Source organism: Lethenteron reissneri, chromosome 8 (genome assembly GCF_015708825.2).
Source record: "Lethenteron reissneri isolate LAM-NWPU_2019-01 chromosome 8, ASM1570882v1, whole genome shotgun sequence".
Classification (NCBI taxonomy): Eukaryota; Metazoa; Chordata; class Hyperoartia; order Petromyzontiformes; family Petromyzontidae; genus Lethenteron; species Lethenteron reissneri.
This window is the reverse complement of record NC_083786.1, coordinates 8924101-8941245: the sequence shown is the minus strand read 5'-3', so window position 1 is coordinate 8941245 and position 17145 is coordinate 8924101. Positions and strand designations below refer to the sequence as shown.

Here is a 17145-nt window from a genome sequence, read left to right as displayed (position 1 = left end):
CCACTCTCACTCACTCACTCTCACTCACCCACTCTCACCCACTATCACTCACCCACTTTCACTCACCCGCCCTCACTCACCCACTCTCACTCACCCCCTCTCACTCACCCCCGCTCACTCACCCAACCTCACTCACCCACTCTCACTCACCCACTCTCACCCACTCTCACTCACCCACTCTCACCCACCCTCACTCACCGACTCTCACTCACCCACTCTCACCCACTCTCACTCACCCACCCTCACTCATCCACCCACTCTCACCCACTCTCACTCACCCACCCTTTACTCACCCACCCTCACTCACGCACCCTCACCCACCCTCACTCACCCACTCTCACTCACCCACTCACACTCACCCACTCTCACTCACCCACTCTCACTCACTCTCACTCACCCACTCTCACTCACCCACCATCACTCTCCCACCCTCACTCACCCACTCTCACTCACCCAATCTCACTCACGCACCCTCACTCACCCACTCTTACTCACCCACCCTCACTCACCCACTCTCACTCACCCACTCTCACTCACCCCCTCTCACCCACTCTCACCCACTCTCACTCACCCACTCTCACCCAATCTCACTCACCCAATCTCTCTCACCCACTCTTACTCACCCACTCTTACTCACCCACTCTTACTCACCCACTCTTACTCACCCACTCTCACTCACCCACTCTCACTCACCCACCATCACTCACCCACTCTCACCCACTCTCACTCACCCACTATCACTCATCCACCCTCACTCACCCACTCTCACTCACCCACCCTGACTCACCCACTCACACTCACCCACTCTCACTCACCCGCCCTCACTCAGCCACCCTGACTCACCCACTCACACTCACCCACTCACACTCACCAACACTCTACACCCACTCTCACTCACTCACTCTCACTCACCCACTCTCACCCACTATCACTCACCCACTTTCACTCACTCACCCGCCCTCACTCACCCACTCTCACTCACCCCCTCTCACTCACCCCCGCTCACTCACCCAACCTCACTCACCCACTCTCACTCACCCACTCTCACCCACTCTCACTCACCCACTCTCACCCACCCGCATTCACTCACCCACTCACACTCACCCACTCTCACCCACTCTCACTCACCCACCCTCACTCATCCACCCACTCTCACCCACTCTCACTCACCCACCCTTTACTCACCCACCCTCACTCACGCACCCTCACCCACCCTCACTCACCCACTCTCACTCACCCACTCGCACTCACCCACTCTCACTCACCCACTCTCACTCACTCTCACTCACCCACTCTCACTCACCCACCATCACTCTCCCACCCTCACTCACCCACTCTCACTCACCCAATCTCACTCACGCACCCTCACTCACCCACTCTTACTCACCCACCCTCACTCACCCACTCTCACTCACCCACTCTCACTCACCCCCTCTCACCCACTCTCACCCACTCTCACTCACCCACTCTCACCCAATCTCACTCACCCAATCTCTCTCACCCACTCTCACTCACCCACCCTCACTCACCCACCCTCACTCACCCACTCTCACCCACTCTCACCCACTCTCACCCACTCTTACTCACCCACTCTAACTCACCCACTCTTACTCACCCACTCTTACTCACCCACCCTCACTCACCCACCATTACTCACCCACCCTCACTCACGCACCCTCACTCACCCACTCTCACCCACTCTCACTCACCCACTCGCACTCACCCACTCTCACTCACCCACTCTCACCCACTCTAACTCACCCACTCTCACTCACCCACTCTAACTCACCCACTCTTACTCACCCACTCTTACTCACCCACCCTCACTCATTCACCCTCACTCACCCACCCTCACTCACCCACTCTCACCCACTCCCACTCACCCACTCTCACCCACTCTAACTCACCCACTCTAACTCACCCACTCTCACTCACCCACTCTCACCCACTCCCACTCACCCACTCTCACTCACCCACTCTCACTCACCCACTCTAACTCACCCACTCTAACTCACCCACTCTCACCCACTCTCACTCACCCACTCTCACTCACCCACTCTCACTCACCCACCATCACTCACCCACCCTCACTCACCCACTCTCACTCACCCACTCTCACTCACTCTCACTCACTCTCACTCACCCACCCTCACTCACCCACCCTCACTCACTCATTCACCCTCACTCACCCACCATCACTCACCCACTCTCACTCACTCTCACTCACCCACCATCACTCACCCACCCTCACTCACGCACCCTCACTCACCCACTCTCACTCACCCACCTTTACTCACCCACTCTCACTCACTCTCACTCACCCACCATCACTCACCCACCCTCACTCACCCACTCTCACCCACACTCACTCACCCACTCTCACCCACTCTAACTCACCCACTCTCACTCACCCACTCTCACTCACCCACTCTCACCCACTCTAACTCACCCACTCTCACTCACCCACTCTAACTCACCCACTATTACTCACCCACCCTCACTCATTCACCCTCACTCACCCACTCTCACTCACCACTCTCACCCACTCCCACTCACCCACTCTCACTCACCCACTCTCACTCACCCACTCTAACTCACCCACTCTCACCCACTCTAACTCACCCACTCTCACCCACTCTCACTCACGCACTCTCACTCACCCACTCTCACCCACTCTCACTCACCCACTCTCACTCACCCACTCTAACTCACCCACTCTCACCCACTCCCACTCACCCACTCTCACTCACCCACTCTCACTCACCCACTCTCACCCACTCTCACTCACCCACTCTCACTCACCCACCCTCACTCACCCACCCTCACTCACCCACTCTCACTCACCCACTCTCACCCACTCACACCCAATCTCACTCACCCACACTCACTCACCCACCATCACTCACCCACTCTCACTCACCCACCCTCACTCACCCACCCTCACTCACCCACTCTCACTCACCCACTCTCACTCACCCACTCTCACTCACCCACTCTCACTCACCCACTCTCACCCACTCTCACTCACCCACTCTCACTCACCCACTCTCACTCACCCACTCTCACTCACCCACTCTCACTCACCCACTCTCACTCATTCACCCTCACTCACCCACTCTCACCCACTCTAACTCACCCACTCTAACTCACCCACTCTAACTCACTCACTCTAACTCACCCACTCGCACTCACCCACTCTCACTCACCCACTCTCACTCACTCTCACTCACTCACCCACTCTCACTCACCCAATCTCACTCACGCACCCTCACTCACCCAATCTCACTCACCCACCCTCACTCACCCACTCTAACTCACCCATTCTAACTCACCCACTCTTACTCACCCACTCTCACTCATTCACCCTCACTCACCCAATCTCACTCACCCACCCTCACTCATCCACTCTAACTCACCCACTCTCACTCACCCACTCTTACTCACCCACTCTCACTCATTCACCCTCACTCACCCACTCTCACTCACCCACTCTCACTCATCCACCATCACTCACTCACCCACCCTCACTCACCCACCCTCACTCACCCACTCTCACTCTATCGCTCACCGACCTACTCATTCTCATTCACTGGGCTGGCACCTGACAGTGATGATCGGTGAGGGTCGGTTGGTTGGCACGAGATGCGTTAATAACGCCGCATGGCTGAGGAATTATTTATTTATTTACACGCGTATATTTCATTTTTCTTTGCAGTAACCAGGAGGTGGAGTGGGGAAGGGGGTGGGCGTGGGTCAGCCCTCCCCCTCCCATTCCATCCCCTTCTCCCCATCTCCCCCCACGGGAGCCTCGACTTCAATTCCCCGCAAGAAAATGAGAAAAACTCCAGCTCAGAGAAGCGTTTAAGAGGCGAGGGATGCAGATAGGTGGGGTACTATGGGGGGCAATTGAGGCGAGGATATTCGTCTGTGGTGGGTCACGGACGGGGTGAGGGGCGGAGGGAGCTCCCCCCCCCCCCCCGCATCACGGGGGTTAATCAGAGTTGGGCGACCGTACAGAATCAGAATCTTTATTGAGACTGGAGGGGGAATCCGATGAGCTATGAAGCTTTCTTCCACCCCCACCCCCCCACAAATGTCCAGTATGGGGCGTGTCAGCAAGTTTACAACAGCAAACAATAAAAAAACGATAAGAGTGCAAAAAAAATGGTAAGTAAGTAAGTCAATATTAATAAGTAATAAACAAATTAATGTTTGATTTAAGGCTTTCGTGACTGCAGGGATTCATATTCTTGGTCACGTCGAAGGGAAATAATAAATTAATATCATCACGTAGAAGGGAAATAATAAATTAATATTTTTTTTCATTCTACGTGACTTTACCGAATATTTCCCTTCTACGTGACTTTACCGAAAGAACCAAGAAAACAAATGAATGTTATACGAGTCCGATTTATCAAGAGCTGTCCGTTCCTGAATTCACACGTGCTTGTGTGGGCTGCTGTGGTTGGCAGCTATTCATCGGGACCCTTACTCAGGTGCAGTGGCGAGGAAGGAGCTGTGTTGTTCTTTTTGTTGATGATTGATGATGATCATTGATGATGATGATGGCAACAATTGGTGATAATCGTGGCGAAGCGACAATGGATGAAGATGAGTCTATGATGATGCGTATGATGCTGATGGCAACAATGTACGATGATTGATGACTTAGTAATTGATCATGAGGACAATAACTGAAGATCACATATAAAGGTGACTATCAGGATGCTTAGGATGATGATGGTGGTGAGTATAATTGATATCACGTTTAAATCAAACGTGACCTCAAGATGACCTTGGATTAATTGTCATGGGTTTGTAGCACCGTGCCTCTTGAGGTTCAATCATCAGCTTTTTTGTATTTCAATCACACAGAAGTCAATACATTGACAAAAAACCCCCACTGTGTGGCCTTAAAATGAAAAATCAAAAACACAATAGATAACGTTTCGGCCACATCTCTTCATAGCACATTTATGAATCAGGGCAATTTTAAGGCCACGGTTTTCTTGACGAATGTGGTGAGCTTTGTTGTTGATAGTGCTTGTGCATCACCGTGTGTGTGTGATGCCAGCCAACTCATGGCACACCACCTGGGCCTGTCCCGTGGCCTCCTGTCAGCGAGCCTTCGACACTTCACGCGGCCCCAGAGTGCACCTCGTGCACCTGGCCTGGCACAAGCGCCGTGGGCGAATGGCGGCCGCTCTTGTTGTTCTATGATGGTGGCAATCATGCCATTAAAGCGAACACAAACTAGAATTGACCATGAAGGCTATGGGTCGGCAACCAAAATAACAAGAATATTTTTTTGTTCGAATTTGGTAGTAGTAATAATAGTAAAAAAAAACCTCAATATTGTAAGAGCCGCAATGCATGTGGTGAATACGAGAGGTTCCTTAACCATTTTTACATTTTTTTATTTTACCATATAAGGCCCACTGAGATATTCGCTTCTTTTTCAAAAGCGACCTGGCCACAAATTATACCTCAACGAAGTGGCTAATCACGTGGACATTGATAGCAGCCAAATACTCTAAACGTGTGTTGATTCTAAATGTGGAGGGAAAAACCGGAGGACCCGGAGAAAAATCATCTCGACCATGGGAAGAGAGACACTCAAATTCCAAATATACAGAGCAGGCGTCAGTGGTCGGGATCGAACCCACGACCTCTTGTATACCAGGGGAGGCAGTATACATTTTGTCACGAAGCAGAACTGCAGCTTGCCGACCCCTGGATGAAGGCACAGCTGTGAACCCATACGGTGTACCCGTATTCTTGTACAAGGAAATTGTGTTTTCAGGTCCATACGGCGTACAGTCATTTCAAAACGGGCACATTTTTGTTATTGTTGTTGTTGTATATTTGATTGTGTTCTTCCTCATGATGGGAATTTGTAGGATGAACGTTGACATTTATTAGGGCACGGGGTGACCAATAAGTTCAGAATAGGTCTGTAGTAAGGTAGGGCACTGATAAGGGGTTGACAGGTATGTGAAGGCCCACATCCTTATGCTGCTCCCAATGTCTAAGTTTCCCCCCCCCCCCATCTCTCGCTGAGTGGGGGGGGGGGTGCAGGGAGCCGCCCCCCCAATCTCGCCCTGTGAGTGGATGAGGCCCCCGTGACGTCACCTCTCCGCCTCCACTGCGCGCCGTTGTCCCTCGCCACGACATTCGCCGTGCTCCACTGCTGGATTGCGCTGCGGACTGACACAAGCTATGGCGCTTCACCGCAGCCTCCGATCTCTGCTGCCGCTACCGTTCAGGGTCGCTCGCCCGAGCCTCAGGAGTCTACCGCCGCGACCGGGGAAGCGATTATTATCCGTCTCCGTGAGTGCCTCGGGCGATGGGGGTCGTTCGGTTGTCAGGAGGCGGCGGTGGCTCGGATAGAATCGCCTGCCCGGGACGGCGCGTGTTGGTCGGTAGAGCGCGCTAGGCCGCGGTGGGTGGTGAGTCGAGGTGTTGGTTTTTTTAAACATTTGTAGTAATGATTAACAAACAAAAATATTGACGTTGAATACAGTGATGTGTGTGTGTCACTGAAGCAGTTTGTGGCAATTTAGTTACTCTGAAGTAGGATTTGTGTGTGTGTGTGCGTGTGTTGCAATTTCGAATTATTCATTGATCTGAAAGATGACGTGTTGATAGCCCTTTGATTAATGCACGCAATTCGCCAGTGCTAGTTGGGAGCGTCTACATGTGTGAATATGTACACTATATGAGATAAAGTTCATAAACACTTGGTCGTAACTTGCACAACCAAAAAATACATTCTTTCATAAGTTGGCTTTTGCAAAAAAAAATCACGTATTAGTATTCATTTCACCGAATAGAATGTTGATAATTATGCACTGGCGTATGTATGGACTGGCTTATGACGTGGAAATATATTTCAGCCAAATACTCTAAATGGGTGCTATGTTGAACTACGTAGCCACCGACGCTAATCGGAGGTTTAAGAGTTACGTGACCAGACCCTTCCCTTTACGCCCCTGCATTCCACAGTGAGGAAGCTGGTCTGAGGGGCACCTTGTGATTGATTAAGAGCTGTCAATAACAGGAACGTGTAACCCAGAGAGGTGGTCGAGACGAACAAACGAGTAGCAGCAAAACAAGATGAGATAATACTCTCAAGAGGAAGCCCTCCCAAGCAGATGGAGCGATGAAGCTTGATATAGCATTGCAGAAACCACTCATATGCATGATATTTATTGTTTTCGTTACAGATAAATGATAATTATCGATACAATTGACGTCGGTAAAATAGTGGACATCTGCGAAAAAGAGCTTCATAGCTCGTCGGATTCTTCCGGCCTAAATAAAGATTCTGAATTGAACGTCTGCTATATTCTTAGGTTTTTTCGGTAAAGTCACGTAGGTAAAAAATAAAAATTAATTAAAGTAAAAATAAATCACGACGTTTCGGAGGCAACACACGCTTCCGTCTCCGAAACGTCGTGATTTTTATTTTATTTTACATTTATTAATTTTTATTTTTTACCTACATGACTTTACCGAAAAAATCTAAGAATATGAATCCTTGCAGTCACGAAAGCTTCAAATCTAGAATGAACGTCTGCTGTTGTTCTCCCCACTCCCTCCCCGATGTTGCCCGAGCAGTGCGCCCGTCGTCAGGACCTGGACGACAAACCGCTTTTCCCCGGAGCGTCGGCCGAGTACTCGGACACCATGGAGTTCATCCAGCCCAACGTGATCGCTGGCATCCCCGTCTACCGCGTTATGGACCGCCAGGGCCAGATCATCAACCCCAAGGAGGACCCCAAGGTTTGTGGGTTTTTTGCCACGGTGGCGAGATGTTGACGACCTCGCCTGGTATAGAGGAGGTCGTGGATTTGATGCTGGCCCTGACGCCTGTTTGCGTGTCTCTCTCCCCATGGTCGCGTGGATTTTTCTCCGTGCCATTCGGTTTTTTCCTCCACCTTTAGAAACGTGCTTTTAGAGTATTTGGCTTCTATAAATTTCCACGTGGTAAGCCACTTGGTTGAGCCATCATTTCTAGGCAGGTTGCTTCTGAAAAATAGCTATATAGCTTAGTATTATGAAAAATATAAAATAATTGAAATAAAAAAATAATTGCTAGTCCCTTGGCGCTTTGCACACGGTCGTCACCCACCCCACTTTACTAGGGAGAATGCAAAGAGGATTCTCTATTAAAACTGTTTCGATTGAAACATAGGCAGATTAAAGTTGTCAAATGGTGGACGGGTGGCTCAGAGGTCAGAGCGCTGAGGTCCTGGGTTCGAATTCAGATATCAGCCACTGTTGGGGCTCAGAAATGCAGCGTATAACATGAGAGCTGCATTGCACAAATTGTCATTGCAGTTAAATTGCTGCACAGATTGGACTTTAGACAGACTCTGGGACCTGTTTACTTTTCTGTGGAATAACATTTTGCATGCTGCCACAGTTTTTTGTGCTATTTTTGGATTTGAAAGTGTTCAAGTGATTGCTGGACAACAGCCATACGCTACTTTACGTCTAAACAACACCGAACAGCGTTTATAACTATTATCATTAAATCAAGTGGCATTTAAAACGGGGTGAAGTTGTGGTGCAGTGGTTAGCGTATTGGGCTATATGAACTTGGCAACCCGAGTACGATTCCTGGGCATTGCTTATATCAGTTTTACGGCTGATATCAGAACTGCTCCAATCAACAGTGACCAACATCGCGAAGTATGATAATACCACCCCATGACTGGCCTGGCATTGGAGGGAGATTCCTCATCTATCAGTGAATTGATAAAGGGCTGTGCATCATTATTATTATTATTGATAAAGCTTTCCAAATAATGTTGACAGTGTTTATGTACGAGCAATATCTCTCCTTCCCCAACGTGGGGGGGGGGGCACTAGATCTCTCACAAAGATGGTCCAATATGAGAAAAACTTTGTTTAAAATTACGTTGCTATGAATGACTTTAAAAAATAAAAACTGGTCGAAATCATTAAACGGTAGCCCAAAAAATTGAAGATACTAAACAAAGCAAAATTATTGTTTGTATGAATGCAAACAACTGTCTGTAACGGCTACCTATCTGCTTCCATACTAATAATTACATAATTCTGAAGACAAACACATGTTGGAACGCATTGCATAATCCATGTGCATGCATGATTTTTCTCAACTAGTATTTTTGTTAAAACAGCAGCAGATATACAAGTTGCTCAAGTGCGAGTGTGTGTGTGTTCCCCCACGTGAGGTGCGGTGGTGTATTGGTTAGCGCGCTGCGCTCGTGCCCGGCATCCCGAGTTCAATTCCCACTCACGGCCAAGGTTGACTCAGCCTCAAATGAGTACCTGGTGTGGTGTGTAAACATCACAACTGGGGAGGCAAATGCAGCCGGGCGTGGTGCTGGCCACCCACCCTCTCAAGTGCCCTGCTGGCCTTCACAGGTGCTACTCGCTAACCGCACTTGCCCCAACAACAGCCCGTTAATGCTATAAGCGGGTTTCTTTGTCATTGTCTTTTTGTTTCCCCCCACTTGCCCTGGAGTAGCTGGACAAGGACACGGTACTGAAGATGTACAAGAAGATGACCCTGCTCAACACGATGGACCGCATCCTGTATGAGTCGCAGCGGCAGGGACGCATCTCCTTCTACATGACCAACTACGGCGAGGAGGGCACCCACATGGGCAGCGCTGCTGCCCTTGAGCCGCACGACCTCGTGTTCGGCCAGTACCGGGAGGCCGGTGAGCCACCGCTGTCGTTTATACGCGACTTGCAAAAAGGGGGGCTTCCGATTCATCGATTGATTTGGCAATTACTTTTATATATTTTTTTTACATATTTATTTTGAGTGATTTTCTCACCTTTCCTATACATTACACTCCAATCGTTTGTTTAGGATCATTGGTTTTAATTTTCTGACCTGCCCCTACTGGAGATCTGCGAAAAAGAGCTTCATAGCTCATCGGATTTCTCCAGGATAAATAAAGATTCTGATTAGCTCATGTTTAAATGATAATTTCATTTTATATAGCGTCATTCATGCAATTGCATTCCACAAGGCTACACATCAATTATCCAGTTCCGTACACAGATAATACAAAAACAAAACCCCACTACTTAGCATAAAAAAAAAACAAATACATAAATATCGAGAAAAAAAATACACAACAAGAAAACAGGCATGGTATACAATGCCTATGACCCTACCCTAACTCTAACCCATTGCTTGTGATGAATACAAAAGCAATCTGCCACCACTCCACCCCACCCCAAAAAAAACTTCATAATGTCACTTGTTTTATAAATGATTTGGATCTCACCCCGCGCCCCTTGTCGATTTCATGACCGCCGTCGATTGTTTGCCTTCTTGCAACCGCCGTTCTCGCCAGGCGTTCTGATGTGGCGAGGCTTCCCGCTCGACCTGTTCATGTCGCAGTGCTACGGCAACGTGGATGATCCGGGCAAGGGGCGGCAGATGCCCGTCCACTACGGGTCGAACGAGCTCAACTTTGTCACCATCTCCTCCCCGCTCGCCACGCAGATCCCGCAGGGTGAGTGTCGGGAGTGTTGGAGTCTCGGAAGAAGCGTCGGCCGCTCACCCCGCCATAAATTCCACCGCCAGCTACTGAGTATTTGGCTGCTATAAATGTCCACGTGATGAGGCCACTTCATTAAGCTATCATTTGCGATGGCCAGGTTACTTCTAAAAAAAGAGCTATGTTCAAATCTAGAATTAAGAGCTATATCGTTCAGTGGGCCTTACCTGGTAAAATAAAAAAAAAATGTTTATAGTTCGTTTAGAGTCTGGGGCACTGCACCTCATTGCCATCATCATAATTTAATATTCTTACCAAGCTTCATAGGTCAGTACTTCTCCAAGCACATCCATGGTGGTTAAACGTGTGGACCGAATTCCTACAGATTTATAAATGCATGTACGTGGGCTGGATGAGGGTCTCCCTCAAAGTCATCGCCGTACCTAATTGACCTGCGATGAAACAATCCGTCGAACTCATGCCCACGAGCTGATTTCCCGGCTCCAGTTTCAAGTGCTCGGAGCTTATTTACGGCTTTCCCACGGTTGCTGAAGAAGCTCCCGACGCGTGAAGCGAAACATCGAGCCTCGTGCCGAACAACACGCGGTACAATCCGAAAGGACGTCGGAGAACTACGCAGCAGCACAATCGTGAAAACCTTACGCGGTAGTGTTCACCCGAGTAGCTGGCACCATGTGTAAACATCGCCACTGGAGTGGAGAGATGAAGGGGGCCGTGCATTATGCTGGCCGCACTCCGTCTCTTCTTGCGCTTTGCCATTCTTGCTTCGCTCTTTTTCTGACGCACAAAGACAGAGATCCCCCGTATAGCCTTAACATACTGTTGGGGCAAGTGCTGTTGGTGAGCATCGACGATGAAGGCCGGCACGGTACACGAGGGGATGGTGGCCAGCACACCGCCCGACCGCCTTTGTCTCCCCAGTGCTGATGTTTTTACACACCGCACCAAGTACTTCTTCATAATGTGGCTGAGTCGACCTAGGTTGAGGCCCAGGACCAGGAATCGAACTTGGGTCACCAGGTTCGTAGCACAGCAGCGCGCTAACCGCTGCACTACCGCACCCCACAACGCACGCACGCACGCAGCCGTGGGTGCCGCCTACGCCTACAAGCGCGCCAACAACGACCGCGTGGTGATCTGCTACTTCGGGGAGGGCGCGGCGAGCGAGGGCGATGCCCACGCCGGATTCAACTTCTCCGCCACGCTCGAGTGCCCCGTCATCTTCTTCTGCCGCAACAACGGCTACGCGATCTCCACACCCACGGACGAGCAGTACCGCGGAGACGGCATCGGTACGGAGTTTTAAACCACGGTAGAAAACCTCTCAAAGCCGGACTTCAGGGTAAGCCGGACATCGGCGGTTTAGCTGGAAGGCTACCCCGAAGTATAAATGTGCTCGACAACAAGAAATCGGATTGCATGCTAACGTAAGGCTGTGCGCTTGCAGGTTACGGCTTGCTGCTTTGCCCTTGCAGTTCTAAATATGTGTAATTTTACGTTGCGTGAAATTCTCTGAAGCTTTGCTCAAATCACGTGATCTGTGCTCCCAATTCCCATTGTTCATGTGTTTGACATTAATTTACGAAGTGAATTCGATAAGCATGTCAAACAATTTATTCAGCCTTCCATGTCCCACTCCTTAAGATTGCAACGTTTATAAACCCCAGCTTCCATCTGTCCGGTTAACCAGTTTACGATTAAGTTACAAAATGAAAACAATCTGTGGCCAGTTTCTTTTATCTTAACGTAAAAGTTAATCAAAACCTTTTTCACATTGTAAAAGGACGTACGCGAGATGTATGTATGTTGAACTTAATTCTCACCGTATGCAGCCAACCGTGCTAATAGGAGGTGCTGGGAAATATGAGTCGCTTAATTGGCACGGACACGTGCTCTTGAGGAAAAGTTCACCAAATATTAATTTTTATCCATAGGTCAATGGGTTTGATCAATAATTTAATTACAAGACCTGTTATGCGCACGGTCTTCTTAATGCGTAATTACAGGAGCCTTTAATTTTACCAGTTGCCAGCAGTTTATGGCTTTGGCAGTGGTCATTATGGCGTCGGCTGATTGGCTGTAAACCTGCCTGGCTTCCGAGTGACTTTGTTGTGCCCGCCTTCATGCCAGTCTCAGACACCGCCACGCTTGCACGTTTCTTGATTACAATCGCCGTGGCGCACGCCGATGATCAAACAGTGTGAGCCACCAATTGTAGAGCCCCCATCGTCCAGAAATGCTTTTCCCCTGCTATGCATGCTGCTGACTGCCTGCCCTTGTTCAAGGATGGCCTCAATATCTTCCTCTTTTATTCATATGCCTGTGACCGACTGCCTCTCTCCGTATGAATAAGCCCAGTTTTTGTTTTACAGCGCCTTAAGATGAAGCCGCATTTACACTCTATTTGAATCCAAACTGTGTTCTAAATATAAGTGTTGGTAGATAATGTAGAGATTTGTAAAACTCCCAACCCCATTGGGCTACGCGGTGGTACAGCAATTGGGTCGTGAAGCCTTTCTCTCTGAATGCAAGTCCATCCGTGAACCTCTCCGTGCTTTATTTTTTGCACTCTCTTCAGACTTTGTTCCATTTTCTTGGTCCATGTTTCTGACTCGTGTCACAGCCGGTGTAATATACACCAACTAAAAACTTTGGGAAGATTGAGATGATGCTCTTCAGTACTACCCCCTCTCGTGTGCGCTTCGGCTTGTCTTCCAGGCATCCCAATGTAGGCTTCCCTCCCCCCACCCCCCCGTTGTTATTATGAACCCTTTCCTGTTCAGGGTGGGGTGTCCTGTTCACCTCTGAATCTCGGAACGCGCGAGGTGCTCGGCGTTAATTTTATTTAGAGAGACGTAGCGCCGTTGTTCTTAAAGACATTGTCACTCACCGCAGAGAACCGCAGAGACACCGTCGCACCGAACTCTACGATAGCTAGCCCCAAACTGTGCCACAAGCCCTCCCCGTATGGTCTTGCGGGAGCCTCGGTACCGATAAAGTAATTTTATTTTTTTCCCGCGTTATTTTTGATGGCGTACACACGTACGTTATAAAAGCCGATTACGTCATCGGAACAGGAAAGGGGTTAACGAGCGTGTGACGTCCGTCGCAGCGGCGCGGGGCCCGGGCTACGGGATCCTGTCGATCCGCGTGGACGGCAACGATGTGTTCGCCGTGTACAACGCCACGCGGGAGGCACGGAGGCGTGCAGTCAGTGAGAACCAGCCCACGCTCATCGAGGCCATGACCTACCGGTGAGCGCCTCCTTCCTCCCGCCTCCCGAGCCACTGCCGAGGTTGGTGGAGAGGACAAACGTACGTCACAATGCCTTTGTTATATTTGTATTTTTATTATATATTTTCATTGCAGCAACATGCGGGGCCCGGCCAAAACCACACACCGGGAGATACCAATGACAGGATACAAAATCCGCAAACGTCCATTCCGGCGTGGCTGGACCACGTTAAAGGGGGCGAAACGAAGGGGGGCAGGGTGCCCCCCCCCCCCCCACTGCTTCATCCAAGTGGGGACCTTGTGGGGGGGGGGGGAAATAGATTTAAATGGGGAGGGGAGACAGGCAGGGGGGAGAATAATAACCAACACACTCAGGGAAGGCCTGGGGAGAGGGGGAAAGAGGTGGGGAGATAATGCTTTGCTCTCTTGATAGAGGGGTGTCTGTGATTGTTTCTGCCTGTGTTGTTGTTGTTATATATTTGTTGACTTAAACGCGAGTTGCACACTGCGATGGGCGCGTCTCAGGATCGGGCACCACAGCACAAGCGACGACAGCTCGGCGTACCGCTCGGTGGACGAGGTCAACTACTGGGACAAGCAGGACCACCCGATCTCGCGACTGCGCAACTACATGCTCCGCGAGAGCATGTGGAACGACTCGCTGGAGAAGGACTGGCGCAAGCAGTCGCGCAAGCTGGTACCGCGTTCGCGCACGCACACACACGCCCACACACACACACACGCCCACACGCCCACACACACACACACGCCCACACACACACACACGCCCACACCCGTGAGAGCCACACTGCTTCACCACCAGCTCCGTTTCGCCTGCAGCCAACCGCTGTATGGGTATCGTTTTTCTCTTTTTGGGGCGTAGGTGCCCCGGCTACGAAGAATGGGGGGGGGGGGGGTAAATTGGGACAGGCGGTTCGCCCTGTTTCGTTGAATCTCTTTGGAACTTGCTTTCTAGTTTGTTGTCCTTTCCCAGCATCTCCGATTAACAGTTGGCTAACGTACGGTGCGAAAGAAGTTGAACATATGTACATACGTACAAATCATACATACGTACGTACATTCCTTGCACCCAGGGCCCGTGCTAGCCGCGCCACACCACGCTGCCGAGCGGTGGCAAATTCATCTTCTGCGAATTGCCCATGAACAGACGCGCGTATGTGTTAACAACGGGAGTCATTTCTGCAGATGTGTAATAATTAGATCCGTCAAGAACCACCTTCCCCACGTCGCCCCTGGATAAGGGAGTAATGTTCCCGTGTTGGTTTCCGAATCTTCCAGCGTCGTATCGCTCGGGGTCGCGCTTACTTTCGTTCCGCGCGCCGCAGGTCCTGGAGGCGTTCGAGAAGGCGGAGAAACGACTCAAGCCGAGCCCCTCGGAGCTCTTCCACGACGTGTACAAGGAGATGACACCGCACATCCAGCGGCAGATGGATGAGATGAGACGCCACGTCAAGATCTATGGAGAGCACTACCCCATGGACAAGTTTGACAAGTTCTGACTCGCTCTCCCTCTGCCCATTGACGACGAACATGTTGCCAGCGTTGGGCCACGATTCCTCTCCCGCCCCTAATCCCCGTGTGCCTGTCTCCTTACATCTGTGAGGACGTCCAACCGTCCCGTGACGTGGAAGAAACAATACCGTTCTATAATATTGCATGCACGCTCATTACACCGACAGATTAGTAGCAAACGTTTTTACTCGCAGTCAGAGCCTGTGTTGCACTTTAGAGGTGGATAATCTATTTATGGTGTCCTAAGTCATTTTGGGGGGGGGTTTGGGGGAGGGGTTTTCGTTAATCCTGGTTTTAGTTGACGGCTGTTTAAAGAAAGCACAGTTTCGAAATGGAACCTTTGCAAAAATATTTCGGCTGGGCTGAACCGCACAAGAAAATCGTAGCCGGCGTCGCATGCCGAGACGTTTGAAAATCTACCGCACTTTGGGAGCGTTCCAAATATTTCACCGCCGTCTCTCGGCGATGGGTGGTGTGGGTTTGTTGCGTAGCGCGTGTCGCCAGCGGTCATGCCAGGTGCGCTGGCGATGCTCGCTCTGCAGGTTTTTACGTTTCAAAGGATGCATAAGCTTCTTGATTTTACTCACTCTCTTGAGCTGTGGCCGTTTCATCATGAACTAGATTGCAGCAAGGGGGGACGCTATAGCACAAGGCTGGAGTCGCAGCAGCGCGTTTGCTTTTGTCCAACTTCATATCAATTTGTAAATTTACAAAGTAGTTTTTGATTAAAAGAACATGCAGTTACGAATTGGGATTAAATTAAACAATCTTGTTGAAGATACCAGTTGGCATCCATCAGCGGCTTAATGCAACTTAGTCTGGAAGGACTTGGAATGTTATTTATTTCATTGCGAGCCTTGATTAACAAGCAGATTGCAGCTTGGCCCAATGCTATCTAGTGTAAAAGACAGTTTTAATAGAGACATGGGGAATTAGTGGCAGAATAATTGGCAATAAATGTTACATTAACTTGAGCGTTAAGTGCATTTTTGGGGATCCAAGTAAATGTGGAGTTGAAAATTAAAATACGGAAACATTTGAACATAAAAACCCTAGGTGCTTAAGGGTATCTGAACAGGTTAGTAACTGAACCAGCTGATCCTATAATTATTTATCCAGGAAAGCCACACCGACTTTTAGAGGGTCCTGCATTTGGGTTTTTTATTTTAAGATTGTTTTCAGCTAATTAATGAGCGCTTATGCGCGAGGGAGAAACACTGCATCCCTGTACAGACGGAAGCAGATGGCGATTCGTCTACTTGCTGTAACTGCCTTCTGGAGAGACAGGGTGATGGCAACCTTGACACCCACGGGAAGAAGGGAGTTGAACAACAACATTCGTGCGATCCCCCACCAGCCCTGGCTTCCTTCACAAATGCTGGATGATTCCAGGCCACGTGTATAGGCAAACGCCCGGCTAAAAATGAAAATCTCATTCGCAGCCGAAATCAGCAATTACGGTTGGAGTGGCTTAAAATAATTGGTCACAGGTGACGTCCGACAATGATGTGTTCATGTTTTGTTTGTAGCAATTGTGTTGAAGGCGTGATAGTGACAAAATAAACAGTTGAAAACGACAGTATATGTGGAGTTATTTAATTTGGGTCGGTAATAAATTAGTTTGCCAATTTGTAGAGTGATTTTAAGAAAACATAAGAGAAAAGTTTATACTGGTAGGAACCTCCTGGTTCCACCAGCCCACAGGGGATTATTGTGTCCGTCGTGCATCCAAAAATGTGAGCGGTGGGGAGGGGCTGGGTGGGGAGGAGCTGGTCACCCCGTGGTGCTCTTATAAAACTCAACGTTTAACCTACTCACGCCGGCTTGTGCCCGCCCTCACAGTCGG

General features: G+C 49.7%; 1 protein-coding gene across 1 annotated transcript; it reads left to right on the top strand.

Annotated features, from left to right (window-relative positions):
- The first annotated feature begins 6132 nt into the window (after window positions 1-6132).
- BCKDHA (branched chain keto acid dehydrogenase E1 subunit alpha) lies at window positions 6133-16876 on the top strand. Its single transcript, XM_061581584.1, has 8 exons — window positions 6133-6330; window positions 7621-7785; window positions 9521-9716; window positions 10365-10526; window positions 11618-11824; window positions 13645-13786; window positions 14292-14463; window positions 15113-16876. The coding sequence occupies exons 1-8, from the start codon at window positions 6220-6222 to the stop codon at window positions 15284-15286; spliced, it is 1329 nt and encodes a 442-aa protein (XP_061437568.1). The 5' UTR covers window positions 6133-6219; the 3' UTR covers window positions 15287-16876.
- The last annotated feature ends 269 nt before the right edge of the window (window positions 16877-17145 follow it).